At 41.7% G+C, this 24404-nt stretch overlaps 1 protein-coding gene across 5 annotated transcripts in view; it reads left to right on the top strand.

Moving 5' to 3' along the window:
* Window positions 1–24404, top strand: part of LOC124787781 — a 340611-nt gene that overhangs the window by 284331 nt on the left and 31876 nt on the right. For all 5 annotated transcript variants that reach the window (XR_007016010.1, XM_047254678.1, XM_047254679.1 and 2 more), the window contains 2 exons: window positions 2497–2633; window positions 19605–19753. Coding sequence is in view for 4 of the 5 variants with exons in the window: in XM_047254678.1 (XP_047110634.1) it covers window positions 2497–2633; window positions 19605–19753 (286 nt within the window). In the remaining variant the exon portion in view is untranslated. The remainder of the gene's footprint in view (window positions 1–2496; window positions 2634–19604; window positions 19754–24404) is intronic.

Genomic DNA, 24404 nt, shown 5'->3' with positions numbered 1-24404 from the left:
TTCAAATGTCAGAGGAGTTTCATCCATGTATGCTATTTGGCTTAGTTCCACACTGGTTTTCTTTCAATGTTGAATAATAAAGCAATGGAAAGATATTTTCTTTTCATACTGTTGTGGCACTATCTGAGATATGTAGGTTTTGTTTATACGCTAAGTCCATGACTCCTCATAAACTTAGCACCAATCAACTCCACTCTTAAAGTCTGTTAAGTTCCACTGTAGTGCTCACTTACAAGTGTGTATTTGAATCATTTTGCCAGTGTCCATGACTCCATTTCAATATGCCATCTTCTGGTTTCGGCCATTTTGCATTCAGTCCTCTGTTTGCACATTTAGTCTTCCTCATATTTTTTTTCACTAGACTGCCAGGCACAAATTGTTTTTTCTGTTGGTGGAGGGCCGAAATACCACTCAGCTGCTATCTTTCCATGTTCTTCTGCATATGCTATTACTTTCAATTTATAACCCGCACCATGTGAATACCTTTTATTTTTTTCTATTACGAAACTAGCTACTAAAAACAAATATTGTACTGTTACCAATACCACAGATCACTTTTAATTCAAGTTCACTGGCATCGTAGACTGCAATGATGGGTCACAGGCTAGACAGTGTTCTGGGTTTGTGATGATGGTGTGGCAGGAGGGAGAGAGTGTGAGCAAGCTTGTAAATCCCCAAAACTCACGTTCTTCGCACTGGTGCACTGCTGCTGCCTGTTGAATCCAATGTTGCCAGATAGAGATAGGTTTCCCGCATCATCGAATATATGGCCATTTTTAAGACAGTAGGAATTTTAAATCAAACATTGGACATTTTTATATTAATTTTGAGTACAAGACCCTTAAAATATGGCACTGGCTTTTCCATGTGGCAGTTCATACCCGAATTCTGTCACTGTCATGGTTCTCAGTAATTTACAATCTTCTCTTTTTCTCTGCCACCCTATCTACTGACATCCGACACTTATTTTGATATGTTTTTATACAGTATTTTATAGTAATCCCCCCCCCCCCCCCCATCTTTTTAATAATTCACATGCAATTTTACAGTTTGAAAGATAACTTCAACTCCCAACCTTGATGTCAAGAAATATTGTGATATAAGCCAACTAGGTACTGAAGAAAGTTCATGTAGACAGCCAAAATATGAAAGTAGCAAGCACAATATCAGTCCATAGAAAACATTAGGTGAAAATCATGGTTTACATGGACTGACAAGGAAAAGAACAGAGTGGCAGATTTCAAAGTATTAGCACCTACAAAGGCTATTACTTGGTGACAGCTTCACATACTGATGTCAGTGTGGGAGGTAGCAGGTCACATGAAGCTGACTGCCGGATGTTGGTGGTGTCATGGTTGGTACATTGACATGCTTATGTTGGTAGCCCTCACCAGTTCAACAGCATCTCTGATTCAGAGTAGTAATCAATAGTATTGCCAAATTCCAAACCTCTCCCCACTATGGTAGTCACTGGCTGGAAGCATCCTGGTGATGACTGCTTTGGCAAGTGTATGGGTGTCTGTAGTTTGAGTGTGGTGCTGAGTCTAGATGTTTGTATCCATCGAAATGTCATCAGGGAAATTAGACCACAAGCAGTCAGCTCCTGTAAGAAGGCAGCCCTGTAGGGTCTCCTGAGAAGCTTCCTTGTATGGAATCTCTTTTCTGTTATAGATGCCACCCATAGCATGTATTGTTGTCAGTTATGGTGAGGATGCTGGGTCAGCATTGTCTATGAAGTCAGGTTTTAACTTGGAACGTTGTCCCTGGGAAGTTAGCTGTTGGTCTCATTATTCTCCAACTGCCAGCTGTTGTGGTTAGTGATGCAACAGTGACAATAGCTCCTTTCTTGTGGTACTGCAACTGCTCTCATTGGTTTACATTATCTGAGCATGGGTAGCCTCTGCTACAGCTAGAGTGCAGCCAGGTGATCTACCAAACAAATTTGTCCATATTTGCGCCCAGTGTCTGAAAGCTGTTTGCAGTGCTGGATGGAGTGTACTGAAGGTGAAGGAAATGTATTAACATTACTGGATGTCTTCCATAATGCATATTTGCAGATATTTTTACATTGATTGATGGTGTCTACATTGTGCTAATGAATAACTTTAATGCTGCTTCTGTTTGTACCAGAACAAATTTCCTTCTTGCCTTCTTCTGTCTCTTCATACTATACGTTCTATTCTACTTTTACATCTTCAACAACTAACCTCATTCAGTAACAAAAATGCTCAATTTTATCAGCTATGATTTTCCGTGTTCACCTGTTAGAGTAGAAAAAATTATTGAAAGTATTATGACAGTCAAGAAATTATTGACAGGAAATGTGAAATGAATTTGATTTAATAAGAGACAGGACAGTTGATGACAGGCATTAATGTCTTCTTTGTTTATCATTTTTTTATAATATATTTATGCACTGTCTACAGCTTTTGTGGCTCTGTCTCATAATCAAGTCTCTCCTTTTTAAGTAACATTATTGTTTCATTAATATTGCAGATTTTCTTGGGAAGCCCCCACGTACCCTGAAGCAGAGGAAGAAACTGGCCAAAATAGTCAATACACTATCACAAAATAACAAAAAAAATGTGGATGTTTTTGATGATACTTCAGAAGATCATGAAAATAGTAGGGCGGTATGTTTAAGATCTTGGTGTCTGCATGATTTCACAATAAATATTTTAGATTTATCATACAAATTTTATTGATGCTGTTGTAATCCATTCCCTTAAAAAAATTCATTTCAGTAGTACACTGAAAAAGTGATTTTACCTTTTATTTTTAAGTACATCTTCACCCACCTGTCATCTTGCTGTGTCTGTAATTTATGCAACTCTGTGGTCCAAAGAGCTCTTACTTATTTTAGCATTTATTTGTATGCCCCACATTTGTGAACATCTATGCCTACAATACAGCTTTGTTTTTGTGAGCCGTCAGATGGGTCATTCACTCTTTCATTTATTTATGCTGAGTGAGGTGGTACAGCGGCCATCCATATTTAGATTTCCTATATTTGTCTGATTCACTCGAAGCAAATCGTGAGATACTTCCTTTGAAAGAGCATGGGCAATTTCCTTCCGCATCCTTGAAGGAGTCAAAGATTGTGACCTATCCATAATGACCGCAGTTTCAATGGGATGTTAAACCCTAATCCTTGTTCCTTCCTTCCTTCCTTCCTCTTGCATTTATGCTCTTCCATACAACCATTGTATCAGATGGTTTAGTTGATTTCTGTTACCTGCTGTGCTAGCTTTCATCACTTATGATACAAGGTGAAGGATGATCTCTTTTTCCGTGACCTGTCTCATTATAGTTTGCCTTATATACAGATTTTAGTTGCAATAAAAATATCACTTGGAGATGTGTATGAACTTTTCATGTTTAATTTGCTCTTAAGGCTCTAATTTGGATCAGTCATGCAATATAAGATAAACAATTTGGTGTCTTGTTAGAAGACGTTCAAAATGATGATGTATTTATACTTATTAGCCATCACACAAAGAGCTTTGAGAGCCTCATACTTACAAAACAATAACATGCACTTTTCATAGAATTGATGATCTGTTACTTTTTGCAAGGTAGCCTCTACTGATTGAGGAGGAATTGACTGTTACATATTCATTTTGATGTACCTTCAGACTAATTTTCACAATTTTGAAACTTAAATACAGGATAGGAGCTGGAAGTGTGTGTCCTGGATTGTACAACTTTTCTGTACAATTTTCTATTTTCCGTCTTTCTGTTTTCCTGACAAGCAAACTGCAATTTCGTGCTCTTTCAATTAATCCTGATGAGTGTATTGCTGTCACTCGTCTCTCAAGGTGTTAATTTAACTATTATATCTGCCTCCATATCTACATCTACATCTGTTCTTCTTCTGTATTAAGTTTGGCAGAGAGTACGTAGTGTACCAATACCATACCCCACTCCCACCCCCACCCCCACCCCCACCCCCACCCCCACCCCCTCCACCACTCTATCCCTCCATTGTACATGGAAGAATGATTTCTGTAGCTGTTACATTGTAGTCATTATGTGAGATGTATGTTGGAGGAAATAGTATGTGTCTGGAGTCCTCCTGGAATAGGAGCTCTCAGAATTTTGTAAGAAAAATTCTCTATGCTTCACATAGTCTGTCTTGAAGCATCTCCCATTGCAGTTTTTGTAGCATTTTTGCAACAAACTCACACTGGCTAAGCAAATGTGTGATGAAGTGTGCGGCTCTTTTTCGAATCTTTCTATGTCTACCATTAAAACAGTTTTGTGAAGTGCTGTATTTGACAAAAAGTATTCAGGGACTGATTGGCAGGGATTTTGCAAGTGATCTCATTCATAGGTGAATTAAACTTCTTTAGCATTCTTATAATACATGTGAATTCTGCTATCTGCCTTCCCTGTGACAGGATTTGTGTGGTGGTCTACCTTAAATCTCCCAGGTAGAAACTCTTGAGATGCTTGAAGACTGAGACTAATTTTAGTAAAAAACTGTGTATTGGGTAATAAAATGTTTTCATATCAGTTATTACATCATATATGTTCTACAGATTCTTCTTCAGGCTTCTTTTCTTAAATAGTAGCATATACATTTTGCGCAATGTGACATACTCTTTTAGTGCAGTTGTTTTCTGCTTTTTATGCGTGGTTGTAGTTCTGGTTTATTATATGGAACCAATAGTTATTTCCATCGAGTAGCACATGACCAATGACACAAAATTTAATGAATGACTCATTCAGTGCTCAAGTCACGCTTTGTGTGGCACCGCGGAAATACATGTGCAATCTCCAGTATATTTCATGCTGGTGCTGCCCCCTAGCTCGTAAAGATTTATAAATGACTTTCTTTCAAGCTGAGTGAGTTTCAGAAAGTGTTTAACTTGAAATGGGATCATGCATTAAACCAGTGAAGGAATGAGTGCCAGTCTCTTTCAGACGTATGTGGTCGGGGATTATGGAAACACTAAAAACACAACATATTACCATGCCTAATACAGAGTAGAAATACCATTGCCATTCAAAATAGCTTCCAATTGTCTCAGAATGGATAAATGCAGGTCCTGTATGGCTTTCAAGGGAATTTTATACCATTCTTCCTGCAAAATAGTGACAAGTCCAGGTAACGATGATAGAAGTTGATAGCGATCACACACCCTTTTCACTGAAATACACTAGAGACGCTCATATTGAGATCTGGTGACGGTGGTGACTAGCAGAGATGCAACAATTTCTCCTCATGCTCACAGTACCAGTCCAGGATGATACGAGCTGTGTGAACAGAAGGCCCTGTTGTTTTCTAACACAATATCACCATTAGGGAACAAATATTGATTCATGGCATGGATCAGCCAATATGGTCACACAATCCTTGGCATTAATGTGACCTTGCAGAGTAGCTGTGGGGCCCATGGAAACCACAATGACTACCAAATTATCACGGAACCTCTGCCATGTTTCACTCTTGGAATGTAAACTAGAACAGAAGTTGGAAACAGGGTGAAACAAGACATTACGGTCATCTGTATCACTGATTAGTGGTTTTGGATTTCCAGCTTGCCCTTCAGTTCCCAGCTTGTGGGGCTCCCTTTATGTAGTTCCGAGTGTGATTCAATTAAGCAGTGGCTTTTTGCTGTTGTCATCATCGTATTTTTCATCGCAGCCCTCTTCGATGATGATCCATCAGGATCACTCAACACACACTTTCATCAGCATTGTGGCAGCAGATGATGTTTTTCCACTTTCCCGGTTTGTGGTATAAATCTTCAATACAGTGCCTCCTGAAACACCAAACTCTTTGAATATCTTGGTTACAGAAGCACCCGACTAGCATCGAAATTTATGTTCAGGCTTGCATTTCATGTAGTATTTCCATATTTGTGTGCAACCCTTGTATTTGAAGATTTTATTCAAAAGCAATGAGGCTGATGGCGCTGCTGTTTGCACACTCTTGAACATCTTCCATAAACTTTCTGTAGAGGCACTTAGAGTTGTAGTAATAATTAATTTCATTCTGCCCTGTTGCTTGTGACCTTGGTTTGATGTTGCAATAGGTAATACATGAAATTACATCTCACTAACCATACTGAATAGTCACCTTGCAGAAATGTTTGTTGGTGCAGTATTTTGAACATAAACATAATAAGCAAATTGACTCTACACTGAGTGAGTTCCTCTGATTCAAACAAATACAAACTGACCTGCCCATCATGACCTACTTCAAACCATTTTGCATAACTAAACAGTAGAAGGTCCAGGTTGGAATATCAACAACATTATAAAAAGGATTGATTGATACTCACCGTAAAGATGACACATTGAGCAGCAGACAGGCACAATGGAAAGATTGCTACAAATAAGCTTTTGGCCAAAACCTTTTTCAGAAAAGAAAAACAAAAATTTACACACACACATTCACACAAGCAAACCCACCTCTCACACACTTGAATGCTATCTGCAACCACTTCAGAGAGAATGGAACTGAAACACATCTAAAGGGAGCAATGATCTGGAACTGGGCTGGGAACGAATAGCAGGGTAATCATGAACAAGAGGAATCAACAGTGCATGGCAGAGCACCAAGAAACAACAGATACAGAACATGATTGCCAGGCACAGCATCGGTAGGCTATGGAAAGGGAGGGAGGTGGGGGGGGGGGATTGGTAAATAGGAAGGAGAAAAGAGGAGCATAGAAGCAGAAAAGATGGGCAATGGGTGCACCAGCAGAGAGCTGCCCACAGTGAAGGTGAGGGGAGGCAAATTGTAGCAAGGTTGCAGGGCAGTGGGTTTGGAAACAGTTGAGTAGAGAGTGTGGGAACAATAGGTTACTGTAGGTTTAGGCTGGGATGATTTTGAGAATAGAGAATATGTTGTAAGGATAACTCCCATTTGTACACTTCAGAAAAGTCAGTGGTGGAGGGGAGGATCCATATGGCCCAGATTGTGAAGCAGCCATTGGAATCAAGCATTTTATGTACATTGCATGTTGTGCCATAGCCACACTTTGGCAGTGGACAGTCATCCTGGTGGACAGCTGGTTAATAGTCATACCAATGTAGAAAGCTGAGCAATAGTTGCAGCAGAGTGTGGCACCCTCCTGTGCCAACCTGTTCTGGGCCGTGTATACAGGAAACCTCCCTAGCCTCCCAAAACCCCAAACCCCTGGTCTGATTGAGGTTAATGGATGATGTCTTCATGCTCTAGACTCAGGACCAGGGCACCATATCCTCATTGCTTCACAGCCTCAACACCTTTCCCATCCACTTCACTTGGTCCTACTCAACCCAGTGTGCTGCCTTCCTGGACATTGATCTCCTCCTCACTGATGTCTCCCTCCAACCTCTACCCACATTAACGACACCAAAAAATTCCTTCCTTACAGCTTGGCCACCTGGGGGATGATCCCCACAGACCCCCAATCCTCCCACCACCCTCAAGAACCAACTACAAAGTAGCGATCCCTTCGTCACACAGTACTACCCCAGACTGAAACAATTGAACCACATCCCTTGTAAAGGCTTTGATTATCTATCATGATGCTCTGAAATGAAGGACATGCTACCAAATATCCTTCCAGACCCCTCCTAAAGTGGTTTCCGTTTCCCATCCATCGCTCATAACATCCTAGTTTACCCATGCCATGCCCAATCTGCCGACACAGCAATTCCTATTCCAGTCCCACTCCATCAGAGGCTGGACCAACTGTGAAAGCATCTTTGCTGCAGTCATCAAACAGCTTTTTATGTTGGTATGATACATAACATCCTTGATTTCAGTGACTGCTTCACAAACCTGGACATCTAAATCCACCCCTCCACCACCGGCTTTTCTGAACTGCACAGATGGAAGTTATCCTTACAGTATATTCCTTGCTCCTGAAGTCATCATGGCCACAGCCTACAGGAAACACTGTACACACACCCTCCATCCAGCTGTTTCCATCCCCTCTATCCTGTCACTGCCTCAGAATTTGACCCCTTCACCCTCACTCTGCATTGCTCTCTGGTGGTGCATCGATCAGTCTTTTCCCCTTCTCTGCTTCATTCCTTTCCACTCCCCATCACCCTGTCCTTTCTCTCATCCCACAGCCTCCCAAAGCTGCATCTGGCAGCCATGTCCTTCCACCTTTAGTCCCTGCATGCTCCATCGGGCAGCACAGATTCCTATTTTCACAGCCATACCCTTCCATTCCTTCTCTACCTCACTCCAGGTTATTGCTCCTACTTGATGCATTTCAGCTGCATTGTGGCTGGAGCAACCAGAGACAGCAGTCGTGTCTGTGTGAGGTGTGCTTGCTTGTGAAAATGTGTAGTGCATAACTCCTAGATAATTCACCAGAAGATACAGGTTGAGTTACAAACATATCCTCTTTGTAAAAATTATAGTTCGTCTGGTTTTGCTGCTGAGTTTTTGTCCACATTGTGTTATACAGTCGAGAAGAAAAGGAAGGGCATGAGGAGAATGTTGTTTCAGAATTCTTTTTTGAACATGTGCATACTTGGACATAAAAGTGCAATGCAGTATTCCTTTGTATATCAGCTAGTCTTATTATATACAGTATCATCATATCTGAATTCAGTATGATTACTCTTTTCTCGGAGGTGATACCAACACAAAACCTCTGAGACTATAACCACTGATGAAAGCATTGAGAAAGTAAATTATGTGATAACATTCAATTGGGTATTCAAATATGTGGAATACCTGATGCCACAGGCGTGTCACTGCACAACTCACATTTGGCTACTGTCTCCACCCTTTGGGACCTGACTGAAATGCCCCTGTGTCTTGTATGCATCAGTCTAGGGTGTGTGGTGGGGTTAAGAGGAGGCTTGGAGCTGGTGGTGGAGAGATAAGAGGATAGGAGAGGGGAAAGATGTTGTGAGAGGGGGAAGGTGATGTGCTGCTTGTGAGAGAGTACGGGGGTGTCGTGGAAACAGGATGGGCTACTGGGTGCAGACTCTGGAGGCTGTTGTGGAGGAAGTGGGAATCAGGGGAGGGGAGGCCTTGCTGCTATTGAACACTACCTTTCCCAATACCCGAGTGACTCCAAACCTACAACCTCCTTAAAGGTTTCTTGAAATTACTTCAACCAGTTGCATTTTGTTTTGTTCTTCATTTTTTTTATTTTTTATTATGCCATTACCAGTTTCAAATTTCCTAGTGATTCAATATCAGATGGCACATATATTAATTGTCTGAAGCATTGTGGGAGTCACGTAAAGTGATTATTGTCAACTGGTTTGATGTTGGTGTACACAGTATTCCTGAAAAGATACTAAATGTTTTCCAGTGACGTTAATTGTACTGCACTTTCCACACTTAGCCACAGGTAACACATTCGACATGCATTAAAACACACCAACGCCCAACCAACAGATATTAATCGCTCTATATGACTCCGACCCTGCTGCAGACAATTAATAAATCCACCATCTGATGATGACTCGCTAGGCAATCACAGTCACAGTGTTCCTCATCCATAATGGATAAAAGTTCTGCAACCTCCTTCATGGTCACTGTGACCACCTATATCCTCACCCACAATTACTTCTTATTTGAAGGCATCATGTAAATTTAAATCCATGGTACAGTTGTGGCACCTACGTAACACCATCCTAGACTACCCTGTTCGTGGGCCATCTAGAGAAATCCTTCCTAATCACCCAGAATCCCTGACCCTTCATCTAGTTCAGATTCATTGATGACATCTTTGTAATCTGGATGGGGGATGAGTACACTTTATTTATGTTCCTCTAGAACATCAGAACTTTCTTCCCCATTCACTTCACGTGGTCGTCCTCACCCCAACTAACCACCTTCCTCAATGTTGACCTCCAACTTAAGATTTGCTGCATCAATACCTCTGTTCACATCAAGCATGCCAACACCCAATAATACCTCCTCTTTGACAGCTGATACCCACTCCATATCAAGAAGTCCCTTCCATACAGCCAAGCCACACACAGTTGTTGTATCCGTAGTGATGAGCAGTCTCTTTCCAAAAATGCGAAGAGCCTTACAGAGGCCTACACAGACTGAAATTTCCCTCCTAACCTTGTTGAGAAACAGATCTCCCTTGCCTTCTCTCTTCATACACCTACCATTTCTCACATATCCACTGCCTGGCCACAAAAGAGTACTCTCCTCATGGTTCAGTACCACCCAGGACTGGAGTAAATGAACTACATTATATGCCAGAGTTCGACTACCTCTTGCCCTGAAATGAGGAATCTCCTACCTAATGTCCCCAGTTGCTGAACAAGCTGGCCAGCTCAGTGTTCTTCCCATTGGTGAAAGTTTTACAGCCTGTGCCACCTGGATCCTTCCCACCAATACCAGCTTTTCTGAATTGGGTTAGTAGGAAAACTCTCTACTACAACATATCCCTTATTCTTATAACGTCCCTGTCCTCAACCTTTGCTTGTCAGTGTCCTGCTCCTGCCTATTCCCTTCACTGCTCCTATTCCAGCATTACACATTCCACCAGTGCACATACAGTCTTCTTCCTTTTCTCTATGTCTCTTCTCTTCTCTGTCCTCCCCCTCCCTCCCCCCCTCCCCCTGCCCACCTACACAGCCTCTTGACTCTGCACCTAGCAGCCCATCCTATCCCCACCATGGCCCTGCGTGTCCCCCCCCCCCCCCACACACACACACACTGCTATCGTGATATCCCTTCCACTCCCCACCCCATGTCTCCTCCTTTCCCCTCCATCCTCCTAAGATCGCTGCACTTGTCAGATGCAAAAGAGTTTGGAGCCGGACCCCAGAAGCCAAAGACAGTGTCGTGTGTGTGTGTGTGTGTGTGTGTGTGTGTGTGTGTGCGAGTGCGTGCGTGCGCGCACGCGTGCGTGCATGCATGCATGCGTGCATATGGTGTGTGTGTGTGTGTGTGTGTGTGTGTGTGTGTATGTATGTGTTTTACTTTGGAAGAATGACTTTTTGTCAGAAAACTTACCCTCATTGTTCCTGTCTGCAAGTCAGCGCCTCATCTGTGTGATGAGTAGCAACATATCATTTTCATAAATATTATTTTTATTTCATCCTGAATTTTCCATTGTTTGGTAATTAGTAGTGAGGTGTGTTTTACATGAAGAATTGGCTATAACTCTGAACCTCTTTGAATTGGAAAGGTTATGATAGTTCTGTAGCACAGCAGATCTAGTCACAAGTTTTTGGAAGGCACATTCAGTCGTTTGTCATTTTACTTTCCACATGCCACATAGTAAAACCATGCAAAATTCCTGATACCCAAGAAGCAAATATTTATAATTATCTCCCTGCTTCCTGATTGTGACATACAAAATGTCTATTAAAAAGGTCTTTGGAACACAAGACAGCAGTTCTTATCATGATACAACTTGGTTATTTCTCCAGAAATTTTTTAAAGTCTGTGTATAACATGAATTTTTAATAACCGTGTCATCTAACATGTGTTGGCACTCTCACAGATTGACTGTCTTGCCTATATAGTGGAGACTGTATGTATCACAGTGCTTCTAATAATGTACTGCAGAGCAGATAGCATAGGGAAAACCAGTTAGAAGCTCGTTGAGGATTTTACTAGTGGCTATAATATTCATCTAGTTCTTCATGTAATAGCTTAGAGCTTTCCCAGTTTGGATAATACTAAAGCAGTTGATTTTATCACCATTTTCTGCATTTTCTGTAGTTCCTTAGTTACTTTGAAATTCATTCTACTCTGACAAATAAGAGGAAAAAGTAGTAACACATTGTAACTACTAGATAATACATTTATTTTGTGTATAAAAAGAAACATGTATGACAGCCACTGGAGAGGCCTCATAAATAAAAGAAGCGAAATGCATATGACAAAAAGAAACTGCCTTTCATTTAGGAGTGTGGACGGAACATACCTCCATGAAAAGTGTATTTTAATTGTGATGGAGAGTAATATCCCTGTAAAGATGCATAAATACCATCCCTGTGTGAAACATTTCTGATATAAAAGGGAGTAGGGTCTGAATTATGGCCCTTCGCCTCTCAGTAGAGCATGATTAATATTCAATGTAATCTAAAATTTTGCAACTAGCGGATGGGATTATGAAAATTTGTACACCTTTATGAATTCCTCTGCTGAAAATATCATGAAATTTCTAAGTTGTGTTGCATTTCCAAAGCACAGATAATTAATCTGCTACACTATCAGATTTTATAGTATAAAATTACAACTGCAGTGGCTGATTAGATGATTGTAACTGAAGCTGGTTCTGGTAGTACCACAATGTGGTTCTGTGGGTGTTCTCCATCAGTGCAAACACATGCTAGATTTCCAAGCTTCAAACGAGAGTATTAGGCTATGGAATGAATTGGGATGGGCATGGAGGTGATGTAATAATGTTCTTTATTGTCTCCCATGAAGTATCTGCTGCTGGGCATTTTCTGCCTATTGGTGGTGTTTGTATGGACTAAGTAACAGGTTCAAGGCTGTTTAAGCTTTTTCTTCTTCCACTAACTTACTGCTTTTCCCCTTGAATGTTAATACAATACCCTCTGATTCTCTATTGCTCTATGGAAAGACTGCTGGTGAAGTGACATGTTGCACCAATGCTACAGTAAAAATTATGGTTTATTATTTTGCATGTTGCTTCTTTGAAATACATGAATATGAAGCTTATCAAAAAATTTGATAAAAATGGTTGGTACTAAAACTAAATAATAGTAGCCACCTTGCATGTTTGTTGTCATATTGACATTAGGGGGGGTTTAATCTTTTGGCTGCAGCCTCCATCTGTACAGGTTTTGATAACGTGGAACATAACTGTGATATTCTAAATAACTGTCAAACACATGGCTTTTAATTTTGATTAAGTTTAATGAAAAGACTGAACTGCAGTTGCACTGTAGTTGACTGATATTGTCCTACAGAAACTGTATTTTTATGAACTGGTTTGGCGGACTCAGCTGCCCATCTTTAAGTATATTTCTAACAGTCAAAACCAGTTTACTTGTTGTTGATATTACAATTTTAATAAAGTTATAATTACTCAAATTGATTACAAAACCAATAGGACACAGCACGATGTACATATTGATTACTCAATTTTCATATCAAATTTGCAATATAAATATTTTGAACAATCTACAAATATTAAATCCTTAACATACAATCACTGCTTTAAATTCTTTGCCAACATTTATGCCTAATACATGGTTGAATATTTTAAAGTAGCTGGGAATTTAAGGAGATGGGACCTGGATAAACTGATTATCCAGAGGTTGTACAGAGTTTCAGGGAGAGCGTAAGGGAACAAATGGCAGGAATGGGGGAAAGAAATACAGTAGAAGAAGAATGAGGGTAGCTTTGAGGGATGAAGTAGTGAAGGCAGCAGAAGATCAAGTAGGTAAAAAGACGAGGGCTAGTAGAAACCCTTGGGTAACAGAAGAAATATTGAATTTAATTGATGAAAGGAGAAAATATAAAAATGCAGTAAATGAAGCAGGCAAAAAGGAATACAAACGTCTCAAAAATGAGATCGACAAGAAGTGCAAAATGCCTAAGCAGGCATGGCTAGAGGACAAATGTAAGGATGTAGAGGCTTATCTCACTAGGGGTAAGATTGATACTGCCTACAGGAAAATTAAAGAGACCTTTGGAGAAAAGAGAACCACTTGTATGAATATCAAGAGCTCAGATGGAAACCCAGTTCTAAGCAAAGAAGGGAAAGCAGAAAGGTAGAAGGAGTATATAGAGGGTCTATCTATACAAGGGCGATGTACTTGAGGACAATATTATGGAAATGGAAGAGGATGTAGATGAAGGTGAAATAGGAGATATGATAAAGTGTGAAGAGTTTGACAGAGCACTGAAAGACCTGAGTTGAAACAAGGCCCCAGGAGTAGACAACATTCCATTAGAACTACTGACAGCCTTGGGAGAGCCAGTCCTGACAAAACTCTACCATCTGGTGAGGAAGATGTATGAGACAGGCGAAATACCCTCAGACTTCAAGAAGAATATAATAATTCCAATCCCAAAGAAAGCAGGTTTTGACAGATGTGAAAATTACCGAACTATCAGTTTAATAAGTCACAGCTGCAAAATACTAACGCGCATTCGTTACAGACGAATGGAAAAACTAGTAGAAGCCGACCTTGGGGAAGATCAGTTTGGATTCCGTGGAAATATTGGAACACGTGAGGCAATACCTACCCTACGGCTTATCTTAGAAGCTAGATTAAGGAAAGGCAAACCTACATTTCTAGCATTTGTAGACTTAGAGAAAGCTTTTGACAATGTTGATTGGAATACTCTCTTTCAAATTCTGAAGGTGGCAGGGGTAAAATACAGGGAGCGAAAGGCTATTTATAATTTGTACAGAAACCAGATGGCAGGGGTATGAAAGGGAAGCAGTGGTGGGGAAGGGAGTGAGACAGGGTTGTGGCCTCTCCCTGATGTTATTCAATCTGTATATTGAGCAAGCAGTGAAGGAAACAAAAGAAAATTCGGAGTGGGTATTAAAATCTATGGAGAAGAAATAAAAACTTTTAGGTTTGCCGATGACATTGTAATTCTGTCAGAGACAGCAAAGGACCTGGAAGAGCAGTTGAATGGAATGGATAGCATCTTGAAAGGAGGATATAAGATGAACATCAAAAAAGCAAAACGAGGATAATGGAATGTAGTCGAATTAAGTCGGGTGATGCTGAGGGTATTAGATTAGGAAATGAGACACTTAAAGTAGTAAAGGAGTTTTGCTATTTGGGGAGCAAAATAACTGATGATGGTCGAAGTAGAGAGGATATAAAATGTAGACTGGCAATGGGAAGGAAAGCGTTTCTGAAGAAGAGAAATTTGTTAACATCGAGTATTGATTTAAGTGTCAGGAAGTTATTTCTGAAAGTATTTGTATGGAGTGTAGCCATGTATGGAAGTGAAACATGGACGATAAATAGTTTGGACAAGAAGAGAATAGAAGCTTTTGAAATGTGGTGCTACAGAAGAATGCTGAAGATTAGATGGGTAGATCACATAACTAATGAGGAGGTGTTGAATAGGATTGGGGAGAAGAGGAGCTTGTGGCACAACTTGACTAGAAGAAGGGATCGGTTGGTAGGACATGTTCTGAGACATCGAGGGATCACCAATTTAGTATTGGAGGGCAGTGTGGAGGGTAAAAATCGTAGAGGGAGACCAAGAGATGAATACACCAATCAGATTCAGAAGGATGTAGGTTGCAGTAGGTACTGGGAGATGAAGCAGTTTGTGCAGGATAGAGTATCATGGAGAGCTGCATCAAACCAGTCTCAGGACCGAAGACCACAACAACAAACAGCTTGTTCTTTAATGAAATTTCATATAAATTGCTAGTGTGATAACGTGCACGTAGTGAAAAGATGTGCTTTTTAGCTAATTGAGTCATAATACTGTAGAAGTGACTTCACCTTTGTGGCGAGAGGAAGAGCCATTTTTTATAGGTCAGAATGGCATTCAGCTCCGCACTGTGGGCATGGTGGTGATTAACAACCAAGTCACTATCTTCTGATAAATCAAGAGTGAAATTGTAACATGTTTATTCATCAGTTTATGGCAGTTGTGCTCTGGTGTGCATCAAAGATGCTGATCTCAGTCGCAGTCCTCAAAGGCCCGGCGAGTTAACAGTGTAAATAGGCTGTGGTGTGATAGTGTCCTGCTGTCAACAATAAGGTGGCTCTAGCCTGGGCAGTGTGCTGTGACTGTTGCCAGCACTGGCGGACATGTCAGTACAGGATGCACCAGAACATGTCCATTCGAGCCGTGGACCCCAGCGTAGAATGTAGCAACAGTGGCTGGCAGGGGTAGTGTGTCCCACTGGGCAAACCAGCTGCAGGAGAGTATGTTCACGCAAGGCAGCTAGTCAGGTACATGCGTGAACCATAGACCCCTCCAGTATAAGACCTGCAGCTTGTGGAAGCCAGTCAGTAGGTGCTCTTCCAGCTGGAAGGCACCAGTTTGACTATGAGTGATGTAGACTTCCTCTCAAGGCTGGCTGCAGGCTGTGATTGATACTGCTTGGATTCAATGGCCAGCATTTATGCAGGTTTGTCACCTCATTGTTTTAAAAGGCCAATGTTTCCCGCCATGTAGGAGGAGAGAAAGCTAGTGCTGCCAAGGCTGTGCGAGAACGCCAGTTAGCATTACTCCAGCTTGGCTCTGTGTCCACTGTGAGCAGTGTTTGTTCCTGTTGGTGGTGGTGAGATGTAGACATGAGTTAACTTCGCTACAGCATGGTCAGGGTAGCAACTCTTGCTCCATCAGCTCTGGCCGTTATTTTGAAAGGACATTTTGGCTGCTTTTTGCTAAAGAATTCTTTAGCTGTTGATAGCCAAGGAATGCTTCAGAGGCTGTTTCCCTGATGCTTCTTACATCAAATTGTGATGACATCTCACATTAACTTGGCCATGCTAAGTAAATGAAACCAATTTGCAGTTATATCATTGTTTGTATTTAAGCATAACACATTAGCCAGCAGTTAGCATAAATGAATAAATAAAGTCTTCAGAGAATTTGCAAACTTAAAAAAAATATGTTTCAGGTAGTATACTTGGTGTGGTATCAAATATTCCAGTATGTGCCTCACATTCTGTTACATTACTACGAGGGTCGTTCAATAAGTAGTGCCCCACTTTTTTTTCTCAGAACATATTCATTGTTAAGAGTCAGAATTTGGTGACAATTTACATCAACATGTTTTCTCCATGTTCTATTGCTGTACGCCTGCATAGTGGAAGAGCATGTACGGCTTTTAAAAGCTCTTGTCCTGTAGTCATAGCCATGTTTTCACTGCATGAGTGACACTCTCATCTTTAAAGTGTGTTCCTCATAGTGAATCTTTAAGTGGCCCAAAGAAATCAAAGTCTTAGGGTGCCAGGTCTGGACTGTAGGGTGGGTGAGGCAGTGATGTCCAACCCAATTTGGTGATGTGTTCCCGCGTTCTCAGGCATGTGTGGGGTGTGCATTATCGCATTGGAGCAAGATTTCTGCAGGATTCTTGTTCAGTAAAACACATTAGAAACGGTTCTTGAGTTTATTCAGAGTCTTCATGTATGCCTCTGAATTGATGGTTGACCCTCTTGGCATCACATTCACGAAAATGGTGCCATCACAATACCAGAAGACTGTCACCATGACTTTTCCAGCAGGGGGGGTTGTCGTGAATTTCTTCTTTTGTGGTGAATGAGGATGATGCCACTCCATGGCCTGCATGTTTGTTTCCGGTGCAATGTGGTGCACCTAGCTTTTGTCCCCCATAATGATTCGTGACAGAAAGGCCTCTCTGTCAGTCTCAAAATGCTGCAACAGTTCAGATGAAATGGCTTGTCTTTGACTCTTGTGGTCCGCTATGAGCATTTATGGAACCCATTGTGAACACCTCTTTGAATATATGAGAGTCTCAATCATTGCAGACGCACTTTAAATGCTCACTGACGACTGTAGACCCACTTGCCGAGTTGTGATGCGCTGGTTGGCACAAATAATGACATCTGCATGATTCAGCATATCTGGAGCAGTGGCTGTGACAGGGTGTCCGGAGCGTAGCTGATCATGGAGCTCTGTTTATGCATTTCTTGAGGCTTTCTTTACCCATTTCTCAGCTGTACTCCTATCAACTGCAGCATCGGCAAACAGTGCACACAAACATTTATGGACGTTCACCACAGTTTCTTTTTCTGCACTCAAGAATTCAATAACAGCACGCTGCTTGTAAAGTGAGTCGTATGCAGACACCGTCTTGACGCTGTACTACAGCACTGCCATGTGCCAGAACGGTTTGAAACTTTGCTGGCTCATGAACAAACATCAAATGTGAAGCACCAGCAAGGTTATTTGTCTCTATGTATTAATGGCTTTCTTAAAAAATGTGGGGCGTTATTGAATGACCCTCATATGTCAGTGCCATTTTTAGCAAAGAACTATCTGATATGATTTAATGTAAGCCATGGCCTTTTGTCCAATGATGTCATCTATGGGAGACCTTCAGTTGTAAGTATCTTAGTTAGAGCTTTCTGTAATGGTAGACTGCATGTTGATGTATGAAAAATTAAAACTGTTTATACAACCACTAACAACTTGGATTTTAAAAATGTTTCTGCAAAGTGCTGATGATGGCACTGCCAGGCATGAGTTGGTGTGAGCTGTAAAGTAAATTTTCCCAGTTGTGTCAATTATTGTGTGCGTGTTTAAATCAAATGGATCCAGTCCTTTCTATGACTTCTACATATTCAGACCTAGCCAGCTGTTCCATCAGTGTCGTCGTCCCCCCCCCCCCCTCTCTCTCTCTCCCTCCCTCTCCCTCTCCCTCTCCCTCTCCCTCTCCCTCTCCCTCTCTCTATTCCCCTGCCCCCTTTCCTGATGGTGTTTTATGTGGTCTGCCACTATTGTGTTGTTTGTGATAAATGTTTATATCTGCATACCACTTACACCCAGTGCCCTGTAAGACCATTCCTCAAACACTTCAGTTCATTACTTCTCCATCTTTCCCACAGTTCATGATTCACTTCTGTACAATGTAGTTTTCAAAATACAAATTCTCAGAATTTGTTTCTCAAATTAACACCTATATTTGATACTAGGAAACTTTTTTTTAGTGAGGAAGACTATTTTTTTTTTTTTTTTGTGCTAATGTTCTTCTTACATTCTCTTTTCTACCAAGATGGCAGAATTCCTTGCTACTCAGACTACTGTTCACTCCATTCGACATACCCTGTAATCCTCCTTCAGTTTCACAGAAGATAGCGGTGCTGTCAGCGAATTTTGTTATTGAAATCCATTCACCTAGAATATTAATCTCGCTTCTGTGCATTTCTTTTACTTCCTTCTTCAGTGTACACGTTCAGTAATGGAGGAGAAAGACTGCATCTTTGCCTAGTGCCCATTTTAATCTCAGTGCTTGTGTCTAATGTTGTTGCCAAGATGGCAAGTACAATGCAGTAAAGTAATGAGTATGCTCAAATGCCAACAGAAATGTCCCCCCCCCCCCCTCCCCTGTTGTTAGTTTTTGTGACAGTGATTAATTGATTGAAGGGGTATATAGAGTCCTTCCTGTTGTATATCAGTTACTTCCATGTCTTTTATACTAATTGAAAGAGTAATTATAAATTTACATTAGCTTTTCTATAATTGCATTGCACCAGTTTGGTTCATGAAGATTCCAGCACAGAAGATAAAGCACCAGTAATTTATTCACATGTACATAATGTGTTGGGCAATTTCTATATCGAAATAGCATTTATTAAATACATTAGTTACACTCACAGTCCAACAGCCCTTTCACAGTATACTCATTCAAATTTCTTAGATGTCTTCAGTGCATTTTATGTTATTGCTTACAATATATGCTTAATTTGCTCTCATAAAATTAATTAAAAACTGTGTCAATTTACAAGACCCTCCTAAATTGATTTCTTCTATTCGAAAAATGAACACAATAAAATTTCATTGAGGTATTACTGTTCGAGAAATGTAAGTCCATATCAAAAACCTGTATTTTTCCAGTCTGTTGTTTTTAGTCATTTACTTTGTATTGGTATAGTGAAAGACACATTTTATGAAATAATCTAGCTTCAAGTTAGTATAACTATCATTATAATATTATTATTTTCATCATTTCCAGGAGTGGGATGATTTTATAGATTTGAGTGATTGTGCAACTTTTAACATCGGAGAAGAAACACCACGTTCAAAGTTACTTCATGGAAGTTGTTTCAAGACACCTGAGACTTCTCCATCACGCTCTATATTCCAGATAACACCATGTAATAGGTAAGATTTCTTTACTGCAGGTTGATAGTTATGCTAGCAGGTATAATGTGAACACAACTGTCTGTATAATTTACAGCTGATTATGTACAAAAATGGATCAAAAATGAACCAATCTAAATATTCTGTTAAGGGTAGTGGTTCGCAGTGAGAGTGGGACTTGTAAATTTGGTAGAACAGACTGGGAGGTTTGCCTCCATAGTACCATGGATGCAAGGCTATATTTGGCCTGTAACTTCCAGTAGAAATGAGGAGGGAATGTGAAGCACAGTTGTGTAGCATGCAGTTGCAAAATTTATTGATAATAGAAATATTTAGCATAGTAAAAAAATTGTGGGCAGTGCTCAGACATCCAGAATCAGTGCCATTGAAGTTTCAAGTTGGTTAGTTAGGTGTTTTTCTTCTCCCCCCAGTTAGGTGTTTTTTTTCTCCCCCCACAAAGAATTTCTTGAGGGATTAGACACTGTGAAAGAAAGGTCTCAAAGGCGGCAGATAATAACCCCCAACTGTGGGGAGAGTGGAAGAGCCTACGGAAGTAAACCTAGAATGAGAATTGTGGAAGCTCAGAGGCACTGAGGTGGCAGTGGTGTCACTAAGCTGTCCCTGCTCAGCACTAGAAACACAGCCAGGGGAAAAATGCGTTACTGGTGAGAACCAGCCTTGGATCTAGATGTCCAAGGGTGGGATCATTTCTGGAACAGGTTGTACACCCAACTCCATGACGTCAATATGGTGATCGTAAGGAAAGGTCAGCCTTTCTACCATCCCAGAATGTCCACCAGATGGCATTAAAGCATTGCATTATTTTACTAAAACAATCATCACATAATGGTACTGGAAATTCAGCAGAAAACATATATTCCCGTATTAGCAAGTACCTAAAAATATGTAAAATGTTGCTCCCATCAACTGAAAACAATGTTCTTGACAAAGAACCTTCTCAGTAATTAAAAGGGCCACAGTCTGGATTTTTGAGTTATTTGATGTATGACCTTGCTATGATGGTACACCAAATGGCTGGAACAAAGTAAAAATATAACTGTTATACTTCCTAAGACGTGCAGTTCTAATGATGATTGCACGTTCAAGTTTAAAGTACTCCACAGATAAAGTAGTTCCCATTTGGATCTCTGAGTGGGAAATACTTCAGAGGATGAAACTTCCTGGCAGATTAAAACTGTGTGCCCGACCAAGACTCGAACTCGGGACCTTTGCCTTTCGCGGGCAAGCGCTCTACCATCTGAGCTACCGAAGCACGACTCACGCCCGGTACTCACAGCTTTACTTCTGCCAGTACCTCGTCTCCTACCTTCCAAACTTTACAGAAGCTCTCCTGCGAACCTTGCAGAACTAGCCCGCGAAAGGCAAAGGTCCCGAGTTCGAGTCTCGGTCGGGCACACAGTTTTAATCTGCCAGGAAGTTTCATATCAGCGCACACTCCGCTGCAGAGTGAAAATCTCATTCTACTTCAGAGGATGTTTTTGTCAGAAAAAACAAATTTGGCATTATATGCATCAGTGTGTGGATATCATAGGAATTACGAGGGGTGCCCAGAAAGTAATGCACCACTTTTTTTTTTTTCTCAGCCGAAAACAATGCTACGAATGCAAAACGGTATGTATGTATTATTTGAAGTCTCCTGAGTGAGCATGCCAAGTTTCTGTCACTTCTGACAGCTAGCGTAGCTGCAGGACAGTTTCAAAATGGTGTCTGTAGGTGTTGTATGTTACAAGCAGTGTGCTTTGATTGAATTCCTCACTGCAGAGAAAGAAACTGTGGGGAATTTGCACAAATGCTTGTGCAAAGTCTATGGATCATCTGCTGTCAACAAAAGTACAATTAGTCGCTGGGTGCAGAGGGTGAGGTCATGAGAAGGCAGTTCAGTGGAGCTCCACAATTTGCAGCAGTCAGGCAGACCATCCACAGTTGTCACACTGATGCACCTGACCTAGCCCCCCTCGGGCGTCCACTTGTTTGGGCCATTAAAGGATGCCATTCGTGGAAGACATTTTGAGGACAATGAGGAGGTGATTCACACAGTGAAGCACTAGCTCTGCCACCAGACAAGGATTAGTACCGACAGGGCATACATGCCCTTGTTTCTCGCTGGAGGAAGTCCATAGAACAGGATGCAGGTTACGTGGAAAAATTGGGGGTGTAGATAAAACACTATTCTCTCATGTGTGTTTCTCAGTATGTTCAATAAAGAATTGTTGATGAAAAAAATGCGGTGCACTACTTTCTGGCATCCCTCATAGCTAAATGCGGTAATAGGAGGACAGGACTTGTCATCATATGAATACAGGCCAAACAACACAAGATCAAATAGAGATAATACAGGATTAGAGCTTACAATGGCTAAGAAAACAGAAATATGGATGAGCTACAATGAACAGCAAAGTGACTGCTTTATCATAACCACAATAGGCCCAAGGCCGATACCCACCACTGCGGCACAAGTTCATATACCTACTAGCTCTGCAACTGATGATGAGATTCAAACAGTGTACGATGAGATAAAAGAAATTATCCAGGTCATTAAAGGAGATGAAAATTAGGTGTGATGGAATTCAATAGTAGGGGCAGAAGAGAAGGAAAGTATAGTGATGGGAATTGAACAAGACCAAGAAAAACTTAAGAACCTGCAGAAACAGACTGTGGGCATCAGCAGTGAGCTACCAGAGAGTAAGCTGGTGGACAATAACAAAAGAAAGGCAAAGAACAGGGACAACACAGTGGAATAACCATACAGAGAGTAAACCAAGATTGAAAGCGTAATACGTAATGAATCCAGAACCAGACAGTGATAGGTAGTGAGATCAGTACAATAACATTGTGAAATCATGACTGACTGAGTGAGTGGCTGTACTGCTGGCTTTAAAGGACAGCTGCAGGTGTCGACATGCCAGTGGGATGGGCATGTCTTCATAGCCAGAAGTGCAGCAGCAACAGCAGTGCTCATAGATTATAGCAGTGCTGTGTAACCTGCCATCATCTAGGTTCATGCTTTCTGGCAGGCTTCCAAACTCATGAAGTCGGGATACCAGAGCCTGCCCCCCCCCCCCCCCTTCCGCCCTACCACTGAAAGAGGTGGATAAACTATTGAACAATGCTTGGGAAGGCGAACCGGTGGCACAGGAGGAATCCTGGCACTGAAACCAGAAGCTGGAAGAAAGAGCCTGGTGCATCTGACAGCATGCTGGGGTGTGATGACAGGGATGAAGATGGCCACAAAGGTGGAGACTGCAGTGAGTACTCCACCTCCATGCCTGCATCCATGGAATCCACCACTGGTGCCCTGGAGCACAAGTTGTACCCATGTTGTGGCAAATCAGCAGGAGTGGGCATTCCAGGTCTGACCAACTGAGCCACCAACCATGATGCAGCCAGGAGGCATGTATGGAGGTGATTGGTATGATGTCACTCCAAGCCCCTCAAAGTATCAGCCATCGTAAGGCTTCACCCATGGGTGTCAACTACTGTAGCCATTATCCATGAGGGTTTCACCCCACGCACCATATGAACATGCTCGTACAGCTAAACCTGGTGTGTAGTGCCTGCCACATCAGGTCCGAGCCTCTTTTTACTGTGGGGCCAGGAGATTGAGGAGAGTATGTGACTGCTCCTCTTGGAGGAGCTCCAGCAGACTATATTAATAGACAAGCCTGGCCCTGTAGGTGTTCAGAAACAGTGTGATTGCATTGGTAGTGATGGAAGTGCCCACCACCTTTAACACCTATTGCTTAAATGTTTGCACCATATGCTCCACTTTGCCATTGGAGAACGGGTGAAACGGCTCACTGAACACAGGTGCTTGATGCCATTGCATGTGCAGAATGGTTCAGAAGCTGTTGCCATCAATTGGGTCCTGTTGTCTAATGTGATGGTGTAGGGAAGTTCCTCAATGGCCAGAAAATCTGGATGAGGCCATTGAAGGTGGAGTCAGCAGTGGTGGATGCCATGCTGATTGCATATCGGTAGTTAGAATTAGTGTTCACGATAGGGAACTTCATAGAGCCCAGAAAGTGGCCAGCAAAGTCTAGGTGAAGGCAGTCCCAGGGGTGGTGGGGAGTGGGTCAGGGGGTGAAGGACTGGGGAGGAGCAGCCTGGTTCCAGACACAAGCAGAACAGCTACGCACCATGGCCTTCATGTCTTTATTCGGCCTTGGCCAGTTGGCATGTCACTTTCCTAGGGCTTTCACCTGCTACACACACCAATGCCGACAAAGGAGAGTTGCAAAACCTGAGAGCGCAGAGTAGAATGGATGGGTATCCACCTCTGTGTCAAGCAGAAGAACGTTGGAGGAGGCTGGCAGTTGATGGAAGAGAGAAGTCCAGACCTAGAGTTCTGGATCGGCAGCCCTCAGAGAAAAGTGGACAACCAATGGAGCACAAAGTTGGGGTGCACTGCATGACAGGGTCACGGGGCATGTCTGCAACTATGTGAATAGCTGTAATGGAAAACCCAGCCAAGGCATGCTGTTGTTCCATGTCAGTGTGGAAACAGATTTCCTGCTCATCAAATGCTGTTGGGCCCCAAGGGGAGACAAGAGACAGCACCTCCATCTGTGTGTAATGCTGTGCTTGTATTTAATGGTGTAATTGCGGGAACTGAGGAAAAGTGCCAGATGCTGGAGCTGTTGTGCCGTCATTT

This window comes from Schistocerca piceifrons, chromosome 3, assembly GCF_021461385.2.
Source record: "Schistocerca piceifrons isolate TAMUIC-IGC-003096 chromosome 3, iqSchPice1.1, whole genome shotgun sequence".
Taxonomy (NCBI): Eukaryota; Metazoa; Arthropoda; class Insecta; order Orthoptera; family Acrididae; genus Schistocerca; species Schistocerca piceifrons.
Note: the sequence above shows the minus strand (reverse complement) of the source record. Positions and strands in the feature narration are given on the sequence as shown.